General features: G+C 42.6%; 1 protein-coding gene across 1 annotated transcript in view; it reads left to right on the top strand.

Annotated features, from left to right (window-relative positions):
• OBSCN (obscurin, cytoskeletal calmodulin and titin-interacting RhoGEF) overlaps positions 1-19,161 on the top strand; it is a 208,484-nt gene that overhangs the window by 64,821 nt on the left and 124,502 nt on the right. Inside the window, exons 25-39 of the mRNA XM_076332060.1 lie at positions 568-834; positions 1,237-1,349; positions 2,072-2,225; positions 3,640-3,801; positions 4,305-4,409; positions 5,095-5,361; positions 6,001-6,270; positions 7,082-7,348; positions 8,812-9,078; positions 10,715-10,981; positions 11,886-12,155; positions 12,948-13,214; positions 13,988-14,254; positions 15,854-16,126; positions 17,656-17,922. Of these exons, the coding sequence (XP_076188175.1) occupies positions 568-834; positions 1,237-1,349; positions 2,072-2,225; positions 3,640-3,801; positions 4,305-4,409; positions 5,095-5,361; positions 6,001-6,270; positions 7,082-7,348; positions 8,812-9,078; positions 10,715-10,981; positions 11,886-12,155; positions 12,948-13,214; positions 13,988-14,254; positions 15,854-16,126; positions 17,656-17,922 (3,483 nt within the window). The remainder of the gene's footprint in view (positions 1-567; positions 835-1,236; positions 1,350-2,071; positions 2,226-3,639; positions 3,802-4,304; positions 4,410-5,094; positions 5,362-6,000; positions 6,271-7,081; positions 7,349-8,811; positions 9,079-10,714; positions 10,982-11,885; positions 12,156-12,947; positions 13,215-13,987; positions 14,255-15,853; positions 16,127-17,655; positions 17,923-19,161) is intronic.

Here is a 19,161-nt window from a genome sequence, read left to right as displayed (position 1 = left end):
TGAAAAGCTGAACAATATTGTTTATTCCTTTATGCTCTATTAATCTCTACTGATCATCTTCTTTCTCTTGGATCATGCCTGAAGAATAAGTATTTTCAGCAACATTTCTCTTGCTGCACAGCACAGGGAGCCTGGTCCCAGTGTAAATACCAACAGCGTTATCTTCTGCTAGAGTGTTTCTTCCTGATGGTTATTAGTGACCACCTCACCTAGCACAGGAATGCCTCTACTCCTCTGTGTGTGTGTACAACTTCAAAGCTTATTTCTGGCATAGACAGTGAATGTGATGGATCTTGATAGAAAAAGGGCCAGTTTGCCCTTTTTCTGCAATGTTTGGCTGACTTGTTTGTCTCAGCTGAAAGCATCCATTTTAAGAATAGCAGCCATGCCAGCAGTATGGTCATGAACAGGTTTTATTTCCTGCAAAGGTGGCTGTTTAATTGGCAGATACCAATTAATTGGCAGGTTCCTGCATGAGGAATAAGGAAACAATCTATCTTGGAAGTCCTCAGGCTGTTTCACAGCTGTCGATGTGAGATCTCCAACTTGTCCTTGTTGTTTTTTCAGTGAGGCAGATCAAGCTGGTGAAAGGTCTTCAGCCCCTTGAAGTCTCTGAGAAAGGGACCGTCACCTTCGAGGTGGAGGTGTCGCATGAGGATGTGGAAGGGACCTGGCAGAAGGATGGCGCTCGGCTGAAGCCTTCACCAAACATCAGTATTGGCGTCCTGGGGAAGAAACATTTACTGACTCTTTCTTCGGTGACTCTTGAAGATGCAGGACTCATCTCCTTCAAAGCAGATGGCATTCATTCATCAGGGAGGCTCACTGTGACAGGTACACAGACCTGAAAGTCTCAGGCCCTGGTTGGTGTGGGACATGGTTGTCTTCTCCTGACCCAGCAAGCGAGCTTTTAAGAGAGCAACAAGCTTTCTTTGTAACTGCAAGGGATGTTAAGCACTGGATCATCATCAGAAACATATCCTTCTAATGTCAACAGGATTATTGTAACATCATTGTCCACGGAACAACTCATGATAATGTGCTCAAAACAATAGGATTTTGTTGTCACATGGAAGCTAGGCTCTGCCTATTCATGGTGTTGGGTTGACAGTTGGACTCGATGATCTTAGAGGTCTTTTCCAACCTTAATGATTCTATGATTCTATGATTATTGCTTGTGCCAGACGGTCCTGGAGACCTAATTCCCCACTAACTGGACTTTCTCTCTTTTTGCAGAATTGCCCGTGAGAATCAGCAAACCTCTGGCAGATGTCAGTGTAACTCAGAAGAACAAGGTCACATTTGAGTGTGAGCTGTCCAGGCCCAACGTGGATGTTAAGTGGTTCAAGGTACAGCATTTAACGGATAGTGGTATTTTAATTTCTGACTTCTCTGGAAGGGAATGTGAGCCTTTAGTTTCACTTCCACTGGATGGGAGTCTGAGCCTTTACTATACAGCTTTTAGCATTGCGCTCTCGTCCTTATGTTCATTTACTTGCCCACTTCATCACTTTCTTATTTATTTACTGGGTGTGTTTATTGGGTTGAAAGTTAAACTTTTCTATTCTTGCACAGAATGTGAGTACTGCTGTTGATAGCAATGCACTCTTGTGCTTTACTTCGTGCCTAGCAGTTCTCACCCAGGATTTATAGACTCATTGGGAACTGCGATTTAAGGTGAAGCCTCAATTCCCTTTGCACCTGACAGTCATTTTGGGGATCAGCTCAGGCATTTCATGTACCTTCCTTGGGGCTCAGCTGATACTTCCCTTAAATGGGGATAACAGCATTTCTTCAAGGTAATGTCTGACGGAGCTTATTGCCAACCCTGTACAGTGCCTTAAGCATTCAAATAGGTGTCTAAGGTCAACCAAAAGTTATGCATGTTCTTCAGCCGTTCCTGCTTCTTGAAAACTTTGCACTGTGCTCACGTTTCAACATATGTTCCGGTAAGCACAGTTCCATTAAGTCCAATGAGACAGGTGAATTGAGCACAGATCTGAATGTTTGTTTTGCTCACTGCAGACATAGAAGAGTTGACAGTGATCTGCTTTGGCCTTTTCCCTTCTAGGATGGGAAGGAGCTCCAGCAAAGTAAAAAGGTGGGGATTATTTCCCAGGGAAATAAGAGAAGCCTCATTATTCACAAGTGTGAATATGAAGACCAGGGAACCTATACATGTGAAGCAGCTGAAGACAAGACGTCAGCTACCCTAAAGGTTCATGGTATGTTTGACTGAAGTAGGAAATTACATCTACTGCAGTATTTTTTGCCTACACAGCAAGAAATGCTTCGTGGACAGTTTGTGTATTTTGCAATTACTCATTTTGGGTAACTTTTTCATCCTAGTGAGAAAGTGCTGGCAGAGCTGTCCTGTGCTTGCTCTATCCTTAGAGGAGTATTTTTGGAAGAGGTGCTAACTTAGTTTTCCATTTATCATAAGTGATTTCTGTTCTCTGGAATTTGAATGGTGTTTCTAAATTGGCAAGTTAGCAAATACCGGGCAGCCTGGCACAAAGAAGGGACTCAATGGCTGGTGTGCACATGGTTTGGTTTAGCTTCTGCCATTGTCACGGGAGGACTTTGGCTGAATAGAGACTGGGCAATCCCTGGGTATGATCTCAAGATGTGCCCTACTTTTTTATGTTGTAAATGCTAAGGAAAGTGTCAGGATTTCTGTCTGCATCTCTCCTTTATGCTCAAGACAGGTTTTCCCTCTGTGTGTTGCACTGTGCAACTGGTCAAGCGCCAGATGTGTTTTGTCACCGGGCTCTGAGGCACCAGAGACAAGCTCGTGCTGAAGGCCAGTTACTGAACGGACAGGCCTGCTGTGCCCTGGCAGATGTTATTTTCCAGAGGGGCATCTGAAAAGACAGATCAGCTCTTTCTTATTGCTTACTAGATGCTGTCCTCATGTGGCCACTTCAGCAATATCTTCGTGAACATCTGTCCTGTTCCATTGCTCTGTTGAACTCCCCCTTTTCTCCCTGACTTTGTGACCGGGATGGGTTGCTATTTGAATGCTGGCTGGTTTGCATCCGAGTTCTGGTCCTGAGGCTGATCCAAGGTGTACTGAGGCCTTCCCTTTCAAAAGGAAAGGGCTGCAGTAGCACAGACATATGGGTCAGTTCTGACATAAGCTAGTGCAAAGCTGCAGAGTTAAAGAGGATTATACTGAGTTCAGGGGACTCTGAAGTAAACGTATCTCCTAGGTAAAACATGTGGCTCAGGTCCCTGTGGCTGATACAGTCCAGACACACAAGCAAGGGAGCAAAAAAAGAGCATGCAGAGAAGCATGTGAATGAGACAGGTTTATAGTGACACAAGAGATTGTAGGCTCGTGTTCAGTTTTCCTTGGCAGATTTTTCTTTCATTAATATGTTTAACTTTTAAAACCTGTATAAAGTTCCGGCATCCATAAAATCCTCTTGCAGCGAGCCCCACTGTGGCTGGTGATTCTACCTGTAGGTTCAAGTGTAAAATGTATTTAGTGTGCTGAAGAGCAAAACCACCCAGGAAGGGAGGCTGGTCTAGAATAAAACACAATCCATTTTTTCCATGCAAGCATGCAGAAGGTAAACACACCGCACTCAGTTATGGAGAAACCCCAAATAAATATCTGTCTCTCTGATTTCACAGCCCGAGATATCAATATTGTTAAACCACTGGAAGATGTGGAAGTGAATGAATACGAGAGCGCGTCTTTCGTCTGTGAGATTTCACATGATGAGGTCCAAACCCAATGGTACAAAAATGACAACAAGCTGAAGGCTGCCGACAATATTAGAATGCGTCAAGATGGTAGGATGAAAAAGGGGGATCTCATTCTTGAATGAGGGTGGGTTGGAGTAGGTGCTGGTATGGGAGACTAGGCAGAAAGGTCTGACCTTCAAAATGAAGTTAAGAAGATTTAGCAGAGAGTTCCCCTTTTGTTTTGGGGCTGCAGCTAGGCTGTGACAGTGACATGATGGGAACTTTTAGTAAGGCAAATTTGGTGTCATCCCACCATCCCACGCTGCCAACAGCGGGTAGGAATTTGTATCATCTGAGAGTGGGTGGGATCCTTCTGATTCGAGTACTTTCCAGATGGTGGGGACCACATTCAGTCAGTCCTTGGAGGAGCTGAGGTTAGGTTAGCCTTTGATACAGAGACATAGACGTAGGGGAATGGTCGGCCTGGCTGCCGTGGGAGCAGGTGGTGATGCACTGAAACCAGATGAGCGATGCTCAGCCTGGCAGTGTGCCTTGGAGAGTGAAGCTGTTTGCTCAGGGGAAGCTATGTCTGGTTGTGTGTCTGTTCTCAGGAAAGACCTATTCGCTGACTTACACACGCGTCCAAGTTGAAGATGCAGCAGAGATCAAATTTGTAGCAGAAAAGGCAGAATCTCGTGCCCAGCTTACTGTAAAAGGTAATTATGCTTTTCATGCCAATACTGCTTAAGCTCTCTCATGTTACAAACCAACCAACTTCCCTCGCTTTTAATGTGAAGAAGGTTAAACAACACCTAAAGCTTTCAGGGAAAGAAAAACTCCTGCCTACCTTACTGTATGTGAAATATCAGTCTGGGAATTAACTTTTGCTAAAGAACACAGTTTATTTTCTCAGGAGGTTGGTTTTGCACCCTAAGACATCAAAAGTCGTGTTTGAACTTTGAGGGACAAAAAGCTGTAGCTTGACTTTCTCCTGCATTTTCTCTTTCTGGTGTATGTTTAAAAAGAATACAGCATTTTTTTGTGTTTAACTTAAGCAGTGTGACAGAGACAGAGAGAAGGAGGACATTTGAATTAACACACTGATGAGGAGTTCGTGAAATTCGAGATCAGTCCCTGGCTTTGCCATAGCGCTGCTGTGTAGTGTCGAGTTAATTACCTATTATCGCTGCAGTTCAGCCATCCAAGTGGTAAAATAGGGATAAAAAGTTTTCCTCTCATTAGCTCTTCACTTGCTGTGTGCTAGTTGAATGCTTAGCATAGTGGGGATTCCTGTCATCATCCGAATAACGGAACATAAAAGAAATATTGCTAATGAGTTTTTTAATTGGCACTTTTCACGGAAACTGTACTGATTATTCCATCTTTTTTTACTCCTTTTAGAGCTGCCTGTAAAAATTGTGAAGCCTTTGCGAGATAAGATTGCTCTTGAAAAACACCGGGGATTCCTGGAGTGCCAGGTGTCTCGTGCCAGTGCCAAAGTTAAATGGTATAAAAAGGACGTTGAAATTCACCCTAGTGACAAATACGAAATTGTGAGCGAAGGTGTTTATCGGAAACTCATCATCAACGATGCAGATTATGAAGATGAGGACACGTACACTTGTGATGCCTTTGATGACAAAAGCAGCGCTAATTTCTTTGTTGAAGGTAGTAAACCATTTTTTCCCCTCTAGGATGCATTGGAAGGAGGACTGGCTGATTCAAAAAGCCCTGGTTATTTACTTTGAAAACAAAATACCACTTAAAGTATTTTAATTCAGTGTTGATTTATTCTGAAGTCCATTGATATTGAATCCTTTTAGGATTATAAGTGCAGAAACATCCTGTAAAATAAATATATGGTATATTCTCCTAAGGAAAGTGATGAAATTCCTGTTCCAGAGAAGTTTATCAGATATGCCAGAGAAAGTTTATTGTTTGGAGAAAAGTTGCTGTAGCTAACCAAAGTCTTTCCCATTATCAACATCTGCATTTCAGTGAACCTTCTTTTCCATTTTATAGTGCCAAGTATTTGATATCAGGATTGGAAGGTGGCTTTAGAAATAGGACTGGGAATCAGGAGATCTGGATTCTCTTGAGGCTGTGTCACAGTCTCACTGTCTGACCTGTGACCAGCAATATATGTTTATTTTTATAGGAAAAAAAAAAAAGGATGTTTTAAGGCCTTTTGAGCCAATAAGTGCAGTATTCAAATGCAGAAAAGATGGCATGAGTGTGCAGGATGCTAATGAAAGAGTTCTTTCGTGACTCCTAAATCCCTGCTTTCTCATTCCATCCTTCATCTAGAACAATCCATTAATATCGTAAAGGAGTTGTGTGATGAGGATGTGACTGAGCCTGAAGAAGCCAAGTTTGAATGCGAGATATCCATTCCATCCGTGAAACCCCCCAAATGGTCTCTACGCGGAGAAGTCTTACAGGCTGGCAGAAACATTATCATGCAGCAAGAAGGCACGATCCACCGTCTGACAATACTGAAAACCAGTGCTGATATGACAGGCACCATTCAGTTCTCCATTGGCAAATCAAAATCCACAGCAAACCTGCTTGTCAGAGGTAATGTGGTTATGTCTTGAATTAGACCATGAGAGATTCTCCCTCTTACAGTCCCTGGAAAGTAATTTTTCATACGTACTGTCTAATGTGCAGGCTCCACTGGCTGGGGTCTTGGAAATTTATGGAAGATCTGCTTAGTTCCCAATTACAAGTTGTTGGGAGCAACGTTGGATGCATGAAATGAGACAGCAGTGTCTTAGGAAGGGATCTGATTAAATGAGTTTGGTGTGCATGGTATTCAAACCTGGTATTCAAATCTATTGAGCTAAGACTGTTTTTTTTGTTTGGTTGGGTTTTTTTCTTCTTCTTGACTTTACCAAAGAGGACAAAACAGATGCAATTTGCCAGGAGAGTTTATTTTGTCCCATTTCTGAGCTAGTCAAGTTTGATAGCTCATTTACTTAATCTACTTTGTCATTGACTTGATCTGGGACAAAGCTTCAAGGCTTTTTATCTTCTGCTGTCATCATTGTAAATATCTCCAATCATATCCTGAAGTCCTTGTTTTGTCTTTAATTTGTTCTTACTTGACTAAAAACCTTAATTAGAGAGCAATTCAGTAAGCACTGGACCATGCATTTGGTAGTTAATGTACAGTATTATCTTACAGAAACCAGCACTCCCTATAGATCATCATGCCGTTTTAGCTTCAAAGCACATCAGCTCTGTAACAGAAACTTGTAGCACCATCTGAGCAGTTCATGTATGTCGTTCACAACTGTTTTGTGAAATTAATTGGCATGAAATACAGATTAGAAACTTTCCTCTTCTTCAGATTGATCCTTTCTTCTTTGCCAACCCTGCTTTGCAGATTACCACATACAGATCACCAGGAAGATGGAGGACAAGACAGCTCTGGAGCGCCATTCAGTCATCCTGTCCTGCGACTTCAGGCCTTCTCCAAAGGTTGTGAAGTGGTTCAAAGGCCACACACCCATCGAGCCCTCTGAGAAGTACAAAATCAAGAGGGAGCAGCATTCGGCAGAGCTCAAGATTTTGAAGGTGAAGCCCGAAGATGCTGGCGTGTACAAGTGCAGGGCTGGAAATGCCGAGACCGAAGCCACGCTGACCGTTGAAGGTATGAGCGGTTTGCAGCAGGGATGCTTGCCTGTTGCATAGATATAAGGAAGAAATTTTTTACGCTGAGGGTGGTGAGACACTGGCACAGGTTGCCCAGAGAGGTGGTGGCTGCCCCATCCCTGGAAACATTCCAGGTCAGGTTGGACGGGGCTCTGAGCAACCTGATCTAGTCGAAGATGTCCCTGCTCATTGCAGGGGGGGTGGATTGGATGACCTTTAGAGGTCCCTTCCAACCCAAACTATTCCATGATTCTATGATATCTTTATGGTTCAGTATTTCACCCTGGACCTCTCTTCTTGAGTAGAGGTAGATTCCCGCAGTTCTCTCCTGCTAATTTTATATAAATGCAATATCTTAAGTGAACCGACTGTATTACGCAATGTGCTGATATTCCATGATACTGAAATCCAGCACTTACCATAAAGTAGGTAATGCATGTGGAAGGGCACCATCTGGGTAAGGCAGAAATTCATGCATCTTTCTCAAGGCACATTATTTTCCATTTCACCTGAGGAACTAGAACTCTTTGGTACTTCTTGCTAGAAATGCCCTTTACGTTAACCTGCTACAGGCCTCTGATTCGGGTGATCTTGGTTGTGGTTTTCATTTCCTGATCACTGTGTCAGCTTTTATACGTGCTATACATTTATTATTCATAATGATGGTCTACCTCATCCTGGTATGGCACTGTTTTTAGACAGTTCTTCACCTCTGGTGAAACTGTAAGAAAAGATGATCACTGTGTCACTTTCAGCAAGACTTGGAGGTGAGCCACGGCATCGTTTCCAGAAGTCCAGGAAGCAGCTCTTGGTAACAGTTTGGGCTTGAAGAGGTTCATCCAAACGACAAAATTATTTAATACTTCCCAAACCTTCTTCCGAGTTAGCTAGTCCTTGAGAAACAGCATTTCATGGGTGGAGAAGCTGCAAAGAGAAACCTCTGGCCAAGGACTGGGAAAGAAAATTAAATTCCTCTTGCTCCCTAAACCCGAGCAATTTGCTTAATCTCTTCGTACTTGCTGTTTGTGACCAAACCCATTGTCTTCATCTCCTCATCCTCTGTGTTTCCTTGGCAGGGAGTCAGGGATAATTTAGTTATAATGTGTTTGTGTGTGTGCAGTGATGAACACGCAGGGATTGGAGCTCTGTGGGGTATTTAGGCATCACTATAATGTCATTACCATTTTACAAAGACTGACTTACTTTTAAATTAAAAAGAAAAAAAAAGCAAAACAGTTTTATGTGTTAAAAGAGAACTGAGGGCTCTGGACAACATGGTCTTTTTAATGGATGTTTTTTGTTGGACTAAATGCAGAACCAAGTAAATGAAATGTAATCACCCATGGTGTACAGGAGACCAGACGAAATCATCTAATAAACTCTAAACACTATGAAATCTATTTGTGGTAACAGTACTGATTTATGGTGACAGTGGTGATGGTGCACCTTGGTTTCCTACAGCCCGCAATGTAGAAGTACTCAAACACCTGCAGGATGTGGAAATTGAAGAAGAGAGTTCTGCTGTCTTCTCCTGTGAGCTGTCTCACGACGACGAGGATGTGGAATGGTTCCTCAACGGCACCCTCCTTTACACCAACAATTTCAATGACATCAGGAACGTTGGCAATTGCTACACGCTGACGATGAAGCAGGTCAAGCCTGAGGATGCTGGCACAGTGACAATGAAGTCAGACAAGGTGTCAGAGACCGTGCGTCTGAAGGTGATAGGTGGGTTGTGATCACACTCCTCCTGAATGTAAAAAAGAGATGCAAAAGAGCTCTTATCTACCATACCCATGCAGGAATCCTGCTCGTAAGCTTCACCTCTTCGGGACCGAGTAATAGGCATGCAGGGTTTTTCTTCCAGTGTAAGTTTCTACTGTAGCTGATGATTTTTCTAAGGAAGATTGTTTTGATGTCCTGCCAAAACTTTCCATAGCTCTTTATCATGCTTTTACTTATTAGGATAGTCTGAAGAGCAATTTCCTTTACTTGTAGGTCTCTTCAGTAATATATAGTCTATAAACTGTTCGTTTCTAAATATTTTTGTCTGCAAGGAGGTGAGCTTCAGTGTACTTCCAAGGGTAGGGCACACCTTTAGTACGTCAGTTCTGGAGTTGGACTGAATCAGCAAAGAGAAGGCAGTTTGCTGCTGTCCTTCATGTGTCTTAGATGTGTGACCAAACTTTGAGTTGCTGTGGTTTAACATGTTCTTGTGCATCAGCTAAGCCACAGTAAGTTGCGTGAATTATTTTAGGCATGTCAGAAACGTGAGGTAAAACTCTCACTGAAATTTCAAAATCATATTTTCTTTAGCAACACACCTGTACATGCATGCTCAGGTAAATCATAGTGATTTGTTATCCTAAATTAACTCCTTCTTGTACCTGGAAATATGAATGGGAAATGTTCTGAGCCATTCTCTGAAAACCAGTCTGACGTCCTCCACACCCTTTTAGAGAATAATGTCTCTGATTTCCTTTGCATTTTGCCTCCTGATCATGACTAATTTGCTCTTCCCAGAGTATCTGAATAATTTAACTCTTTTACTCTATCCACTCAGAGAGTCTGAAGGATTTCCTCTTCCTTCTTTCTTTTATATCTGGTCAAAAATTTCCCCCGTATAAATATCCTCTGTGTCAAATATATTTTTAATTAGATAAAGGGAACCAATAAAACAAAGAGGCAAGAGCAAAGATGTTCAGGAGAGTGAGGAGAATGTGCAGAATATCCTTTTATTGCTGGTCCTACTGTATGAATCCTGCTTCATGAAAAGGCAGTGCCAGCTCTCTGGCTTTAGAAGACCTACATCCCAATTATTTCTCTTCACACGTTTTTCTTCTAACCCCCTGATCCCTTTCTACGTGTAGACTGCTGCAATGAGAAAGAACGTTCCCAGAGAACATTTTCTGCTCCTCCACGATGCAGAGAAATGCTTCCTTAAACCTAGTTTATCTTGTTGAGTAGCTATTCCATAGAAGCGTGAAGCTGTCCCTCTGGCCTTCACTGAGGCCCTAGATGCCTGCTGCAAGCCCCGTTCCCTGTGATGGGATGTCCTGTGCCTGACAGATGCCCCAACACAGAGAAAAAAGGAGTCCTTGCAATCTCACAGGTGTGCAGTCATAAGAGAGACCACGATTACAGCGCTGAATATCACTCCCCATCCATGGCAATGCAGGCTGCCTCTCTCCTTCCATGCATCCTCCCACTAATAAATTCTGATTTCCCTAAAACTCATTCCAATCATGAGCTGTGAGACTGCATTGGTATCATCAGCATTGCCAAGCTCTCTTTAAATATTTAGTAGCAATTGAAAATGTCTCAAATATCCTGGCTGTTCTCTGTTTTTCCCGTTAACCTTCAGAGAAGCCTGCTGTCTTCATGAAGTCCTTGGACGATGTTTTTGGTGAGGAGCGAGGTGTGATTAAACTGGAATGTGAAGTCTCCAAAGAGAAGGTCAAACCTGTTTGGAAAAAGGATGGTGTGAAGCTCACTTCTGGTAACAAGTATGAGCAGATACAGTCTGGGAAGACCCTGTGCCTCCTTATCCATGACCTTGAAAAGACAGATGCAGGTTTATACACATGTGATATTGGCACTGATGTTGCCAAGTCAAAGGTCAGCGTTCAGGGTAAGTATTGTGGATGATGGCCAGTCAAGGGGTGCTGCAAATACGGGTGGGCTTGGTCACTTTCTCTCTCACGAGAAAGTGACCTCCATGAGCCTCATATAACATGGTGATGTCTGAATAATCCCTGTTACTCTTTGATGTAGGTCTGGTGTTTCAGTGAAAATCATGTGTCAAGAGTGTAGTGACAATGTTTCCTTCCTGAACGTTCCTAAGGTGCAGAAATCCTCCCAGAAGAGCAAATAATTTCTCAAAAACCAACCAACCAACCAAAAAAACCCCCCAAAAAATCCAAGCAGCTTGTGTTTCAGACTGTTGAGCTATTAATTCAGAGTTCGTTGTGGGAACACAAAAGTAGTACAATGTTGTCTGTTGAAGAACCCAGAAATTCAGCTTGTCCTCTAATCCTTGTGGCTGCTTGAAGGAAAGAGAAGTGTTCATGGCATTCAATCTTATGTTGATAAAGAGACAAATTTTGAATTTGTCTGATTTGAACACCAGGAGGGGTAAGATGGTAACAAATTAACAAATTCAAACATCCCATTTTTCATATCATCATAGAGAAAAACTTCACACAACATCCCAGAGACTTCCTACCTGACAGGTTTTCTCCCCTCTATCTCATTGAATCTTGACTATTTTCCACCGAGTGAGCTGTTCTCCATGCAGTCCTTCCAGAGCAAAGCCAGGAAATTCACTTGTTCCTTTTGTCTATAGCTTTGTGGTGATTCTGAGTGGATAATGTCTGAGAAATCCTTCCCGTGTCAAATACATCTGTAAGGAATGCAGTGCTGTCCTGCCAGTCAAGTAGATAAACCAGTCTGATGAGCTAAAAATGTCAATACTACTACTCATGTCAATCATAAAAGCCCTTTCTCCTTGTATTAACCTAGATTTTGTCTTCCAGAACTGAACATTGGCATCACCAAACGGCTGAAGAACACTGAAATCCAGGAGGGAGAAGATTGCACTTTTGAGTGTATTTTGTCCCATGAAAGCATTGACGACTTCAACTGGACGCTGAACGGGAGCAAAGTGGAAAGCGGTGGGCGATTTAAAGCCTCTAACATGGGTCGGAAATATATGCTCAATATCAAAAGCGTGATTTCTGATGATGCTGGGGAAGTCATTTTCACTGCCCGTGGTCTAACCTCCAAGGCTTCTCTGATTGTGAAAGGTAATGAGATCAGAAAGGTTCTGGGGTTTGTTTTCTTGGGTGTCGTCTTCTCTACTGACATACTAAGGTATGTCAGTAAACCATGAAGGCAAACTCTTGTTATGATCAAAGTGAATAGCAGCCTTCTCTGGGAGCCTTGAAGCACTGAAATTTTCCTTAAAAACAAGTGAAAGGCTGAAACTTTTTATAGATATTTTTGAGAATTGCAGAATACACTGGGTAGTGTAATTGTGCAATTACTACCTAGACTACGTGCATCAGAAATAATCACCCAAGGCTCCCTGGGTAGTCAGTGGAGAGAAGAAATAGGTAGCTTTCAGACATAGTTCATCATCCGCAGTTAGACCTATTTAGGACAAAATAAATTGTTCCTTGAAGTCTATTGCCTGTACTTAGCAGATCGCTGCTGGCTGTACAGCAGCCCTGGAGTGAGTGCCTCTGCTACTTACCTCTATAGCGCAGATGTCTGTATTTAGTGAGACAGATCCCACCATAACTGCATGCCTACAGTAACTTCAGTGATGACAGAATGACAGCCCCTGAAATGGATGCCATCAGGACAAGTCCTCAGTTCCTGTAAGCAATCATTAATATTCGCTGAGAGCCCATAACTGCAATTAATATGTACTAAAGAGCAAGAGTGCTTTTTCCCCTCCCTTCCCTAACATAATATGAATCATTCATTGGGGAATGTGAAAACTTGCTGGATATTTGAATTGCAAAAACCCCAACTGTATAGTGATCATGACCATGATTTTTATTCAAAATTCCTTCCCCCCCACCTCCCTTCAGAAAAACCTACTGAGGTTACAAAACCGCTGGAGGATAAAACATCAGCAGTGGGGCAGGACATCAGCCTGAGCTGTGAATTGTCGAAACCTGATGTGAGCATCAGGTGGTACAAGGATGGCAAAGCGATCCGAAAAAGCCAGAAATATGACTTGCACCAGGAGGGAACGCGGGCCATTCTGATCATCCATGACTCCACGGTCAAGGACAGTGGGGAGTACACCTGTGAGACAGAAGTCTCTAAAACGAAAGCCAGGATCACAGTGCAAGGTCAGTTGAAGCATGCACAGGGGGCTGGCATGTACAGAAGTTGGGGTAAATACCTACAACCTGTGGGAGAGGTTCTTCTCTCCTATCTCCCTAAACAGGATCAATTTTTAGTTTTCAAATAATGTCATGGATTAAAAGCTTTAAAAAAAAAAAAAACAACCCTCTGAAAAAACACCTTGTAGGTACTGAAGAATCTTATGTGCCATGTAATGAGCATTTTTTGAATATGGGTGATCAAAACTGTACGCGGCCTGCAAGATGAGACCTCACCAGTACCTGTACAATGGCATTAAACTTTTCTGGAAATATTTTACCTGATATGTCCTGTGACACGAGGTGGACCTGGTGATCTTCTTAGATCCGTTCCATCTGACAGGATGAGAGGAAACGGCCTCAAGTCGCGCCAGGGGAGGTTTAGATGGGATATTAGGAAAAATTTCTTCACCGAAAGGGTTGTCAAGCACTGGACCAGGCTGCCCAGGGAAGTGGTGGAGTCCCCATCCCTGGAGGTATTTAAAAGACGAGTAGATGAGTGGCTTAGGGACGTGGTTTAGTGGTGGACTTGGCAGTGCTAGGTTGACGGTTGGACTCGATGATCTTAAAGGACTTTTCCAACCTAAATGATTCTATGACTCTCTATTCTGTGATTCTACAACTCTCTATTCTGTGATTCTACAAGGGGGGCAGAAGCGATTCAAGACCACTGTGTATGCTCAGGACTTGCTTGGGTAACAAATCTGTCTGTCTACTTTTTTTTTTTTTTTTCCTTCCAGAAAAACCTAATTATTTTGTCAAGGAACTTTCAGATCTGAAAGTTGATGAAAGTGGAACTGCAGTTTTTATGTGCCAGAGTGAGAAAGCTGCATCCTCTGTGGTCTGGAGGAAAGGCATAGCTGAACTCAAGGCTAGCAAGAAATACGAGATCACACAGAAAGGACAAGTCCTGCAGCTGACCATAAATAACTTGGAGAAAAGTGACAGTGACACTTACACCTGCGACATTGGTGACGCCCAGTCCAGAGCCAAGCTAGTCGTGCAAGGTATGCATGAGGGGAATATGATTGTGCATCCTGTCTCTCCACCAGGAAACATTATATGCATAGGCAAGTCTATTTCTCAGCATACAGGCAGCAGATCTACTGATTTCTGGCTCCGAGTCATGGTGTATACACACTGCACAGGACACGTGGACAAAAATACAGCAACATGGAGCTGGCCATGCAGAGCAATTTGACAAATTGAAGCAATTACACCTGGAGTACTTTGGGTATGATTTAAAACCCAAAATGCTGATGTGAGGAGAGGCTGCTGTTCCTGTGTGAACATATGATGGGTATGATTCAGAGTGCCTGCTATTAAATGAGAGAAAAATTATTCTGCCTCCAGGCTTTTCTCCACATCCCTTGATGCCTCTTTCCAGAAGTGGTTTTGAAGAGGCGATGGTTAAATGAGTTGTCCAGGGATCTTTAAGTGCTTAATGTCCCTCTGTGCCTTAGACTTGAGTTACACTGAAGAGTACAACCTGAGCAGCTTTTGTTTGATGCTACAGGCAGTAAACGAGCGGTGGTGGACAATGCTAACAGCAGGGCAGTGTTCAAGGGGAAGGAGTGAGGTCTGGCTGTTACTGCTTCTTGCAGTTCCCTCACTGGAGCCCCAACCCGGAGCAACTCTTCAGCTGAAATAGATGAAGCGATGAAGAGAATAGGAGGAACAATTCAAGAATAGTCACATAGTGATGCAGTGGTGGTGTCCACTTATTAATTATTATAGCTAGTTATTAACGACTAGGGGGGTAAAGCCAGACTCCTCTACCTCTGATCATCTGCTGGAGCAGCCTTGAGAGGCAAAGAAGCGTGCTTCATCCCCATCATGGCCTCAGGATCTGAGCTACCTGAATTTGCTGTGAGGTTTCTAACACCAACTTTTCTGAGTGAAAAAATACCTCTCTGTCACAAAGCTCAAGATAAAAGTAAAAATTCCCTGTACTGGTTTTGTAAGTAGGAAAAACATCAGGTATATCTCTGTATACAGTGCTAACCTTATTTTATGTATTCATTTGTAGTTAGGTGTATAGCTATCTATATCTATACAGGCAGGTTTTCAGGGCTGTTGTTTTGTTTCTGTTTACTAAAGCTGCAGTCAGACACTCTCTCTGCTTCCCACTGTGTTTACGGTTGGACTGAGCTCAAAGAAGGTGGGGGCTGGGTGGTCCTGTCCCATAGAAAGCAAGTTATAATTGCTCTAGAAAAACAGAGGGGTTGTCATGGGAGGGATCATCTGCTTAGCGATGTCTAGAGCCCAATGATGCTGTCAGAGATGCATCCTTTCAGCCTTTCCAGGTAGTTTCTTCAGGAGAAACTTTATAACCGTGGGTTTACATTGTACTGGCTACTTGTTCTGCTATATGTGTTCTGGTGCTTTGAAGTTGTCTTCATCCTATTTTGGTGTGTGTCCTGTATATATTATCTTCCTGTGAATGGTTTTTGTGTTCAAAGCAGGGGAATTGTGTTTCAGTCTTCTGTATCATGAACGTATTTCTTTCTTGAAATACTCACGTGGGAAATCTTGGAGTTTTCCATATCGATGTTCATGCTAGAAACTGAAGATTCCAGTAATTGATGTATCTATGTTCCTTTCAGGCCAGAAAGTGCTAATAACAGAAGACCTGGAAGATGTCACTGTGTTAGAAGGAGAATCTGCCATGTTCAAATGCAGAATATCTCCTGTAGACTGTAGCAAAGTGCAGTGGTTTTTGGATAAAACCCCACTCCATACCAATGAACTTAATGAGATCCAGTCTCAGCCTGGTGGATATCACTTGCTAACGTTGAAAAAACTCTCACTGAAGGACTCGGGGGTCATTACATTTGAAGCTGGTGATAAGAAAACCTCTGCCAGTTTGATTGTTAAAGGTAATTCAATCATAGAAACTGCAGGAGAGGAAAGAATGTGTAGAAATAACTACGGGTTAATGTGGGTAGGTGAAAAAAAAGAACAAAAATGCTACAAATTTGGCCCCATCATATGTATATCTGTATATGTTCAATAATAGCACTACCTGTATAATGAAGCTAGGGCTGGGGGATTAACACTGGCAACTCTCAGTGTGTTTATTGGACCTTAGATGGGAATGTTATACTGTAGTGATGGTACATTGGATGCCTTGTCCAGGTTTCCTTGAGCCGAGCTGATGGGGTGATGATAACTGAGGAGAAATCAATTAGTTCAAGAAGAAAGAAAAAAAAAAAAAGTGCAACCAATAAGTTTTTAATTTAGTTTTCATTGTTTGAAAGGCAACTTTACGTGTGTTCTCTGCTATTCATTGTTGACAATGAATTGTTTTCTCTGGAAAAGTTAAACTGAGTTAAAACTGCAGTGTTAGTCTACTCCTATAGCGAGGGAATAAAATGAATGCCAGACAGCCCAAGAATGCAGGATTAGAGAGGTGTTTTCTTACTGGAAACGTAAATATTTCTCGTTGCCCAGAGATGTAAAACACACAGTCTCCACTGTGTCAGATCATATCCTCATTCTTTTCAGAATCGCCACGTTTCTTGCAAAGAACTTTTCAAATTTTGAAAAAAAAAAAAAAGATTTGCCCAAATTTTCCATGCTACAGAAATGCAAACAGATTTTTCTGAAGGTAAATGAAAAGTCCTATTTGCAAAAGGCTGATTCTTTTTGGTAATGCTAATATGTGATGCTAAAGTACCAAAACCAGGTTTTGGTCTCCTGATTGATTGGATTTTTATGGATTAAAAAGCATTAAGCTAGGAGGAATAAGATGTACCTTGGCCAATTTAGCTGTTGGTATCTAGCTTAGGCTACTTCTATAAGCTGTGTAGAAAGACAAGCACTTCCAGAGAGCAGTTCATCTTCTCTGCCCTAATGACCTATTTTGGAAGTGAATACCTGGTCTCTGGAGCTGTCTGTCATCTTCCAGCGGTTATAGAGACACCCTACATGACCAGTCTGAGCTATCTGCCTGGGTTTTAGATGACTCATAACGATGAGATGAGACCTGCTCTAGATGACTGGCTTTGAGAAACCTCTATTGCACCTCACTTCATGCAGAATTAACTTTTCCATATTCAGTTAGAAGGTTCAAACTAATCGGCTCACATGTAAAAGGGCTTAGGAAAATCGTGTCTCCATCTTGTTTGTATTTAGCAAGATGCGAGAGAGATCTTATTTATGTTCTTCTATAGATGTATTTTCTTCTCAGTTTCTCCCAGATGGCGTTAGGTATTTACTAAACATTTTATGGCATGACTGGTGCCTTCCCGAGGACTTTATAGTCATGAACACCAAAATATTTGTTACTAATCTTGACCTGTAATTTTGATACAAGTAATCTTGGATGTAAATCTCACAGATTACTTGTGATCTGAAAATCCGCACCTCTTCTGAAACATCTCAGATGGTTTTTATGTGATTCTAGAGAAGCCCTGCATCTTCACAAAGGAGCTGGTTGATACTGAAGTCACTGCAGGAGAGGATGTGATCCTTCACTGTGAAACCTCCAAATCAGACAGCCCTGTAAAGTGGTGCAAAGACGGGAAGAGCCTTAGGAATTCTTCCAAGTATAACATCAGCCGGTCGGGATTTGAAGCCAAGCTTGTCATTCACAGGGCAGAAGAAAGAGACAGTGGCAGATATGAGTGTGAGGCTGGAGCAGCTAAAAGTAGCGCGGTTATTACTGTCAAGGGTAAGAACATTTGAAGTGATGGTTTGGGTCCTAACTCATCATCTAACACTGAGGTCAGAGTAATAAATTGAAATGATAAAAACGTGAAACTATACTGAAAAGGAACCTCATGTCTTTGCACCACAGTGCAGGAGAGGTTCTCATCAAGTCATCCGGGACAGCACCCAGAGAGGTGACGGAATGTGAAATAGGAAAATCCTTCATCTTACCTGATTTTAGCTCTGTGAAAGCTACTCTCTGGAGCAGAAAGCAATGGGTCAGTAGAGAACAGTGGGCATCTCTGTAGGAGATCCACCCAGCCTAAGAGGTAATCCAGAGAAAAGATGACTCACCTTCTGAAGCTGTCTTTATTTATAAGCTGCCAAATTTATTGAGAGTAGTGCATCCAAAGTTTTTATTCCAAAGACCATGATCAGGCAGGAGGTGCTATCTGAAGGGTTGTTGCCTGAGCTGGAGCAAAAGTTCTGTTCTTAGACACGTGAGACTTTAATATACTTCCTTGAGCACATTGGGTAAGCACCACGTACGTTAGGTAAGCATTGGGTCTGAGCCGCATCAGAACCAGGCTCACCTGCTACCCACGTTATAATTGCTCCAGCCTGTCTTGAGTCATTGCTCCAGCCTGAGGTTGAGGAGGAGCTTGGTTCCTGTGAGCATAATTGCTCATTCACATGGGCAGGTTCGAGCAGATACAAGGAGGCTGTTAGTGGCACAGGCTGGGTTTAGCGTGACCAGTGGACATCCTGCATGCAGCTGCTCTTAACATGCTCTGGAGGGGCTGATCGGAAGCTGTGCCCGGATTAGAGAAGTCAGTGTGAACAAAAAGCATTTGGGTGGTTGGAATAGTCCACCTGAACCTCACAGCATGAAGAGGGAAGGCAAGATGCTCACAGCATTTGTCTAGAGCACAAAGAAACAAGCCAACTTAAGGCTGAAATCTGCTGTGCAAGGAAAGAGAAGACCTTGATGATGTAACTCAGAAGAGAGGTGATGGTTAATGGTCCAGATTTACTGTGTCTTTCATTAGTACTAGGATGCTTTCCCAATACCTGTTACACAAAAAAGAAAGATCTACGTTGACTTTAGTAGGACCTGGATCTCACCCATAATGAAGAGGAATTTTTCTGTTAGAAAAAAAAACCCCACTCATAATGAGTGTTAAACAACAGCTCCATTTTTCCCTTCACGTTTCCCTGAATCTGAAATCACATAGATTCAGACCCCCAGTAGATGTGAAGG

This window comes from Aptenodytes patagonicus, chromosome 2 (assembly GCF_965638725.1).
Source record: "Aptenodytes patagonicus chromosome 2, bAptPat1.pri.cur, whole genome shotgun sequence".
Classification (NCBI taxonomy): Eukaryota; Metazoa; Chordata; class Aves; order Sphenisciformes; family Spheniscidae; genus Aptenodytes; species Aptenodytes patagonicus.
Note: the sequence above shows the minus strand (reverse complement) of the source record. Positions and strands in the feature narration are given on the sequence as shown.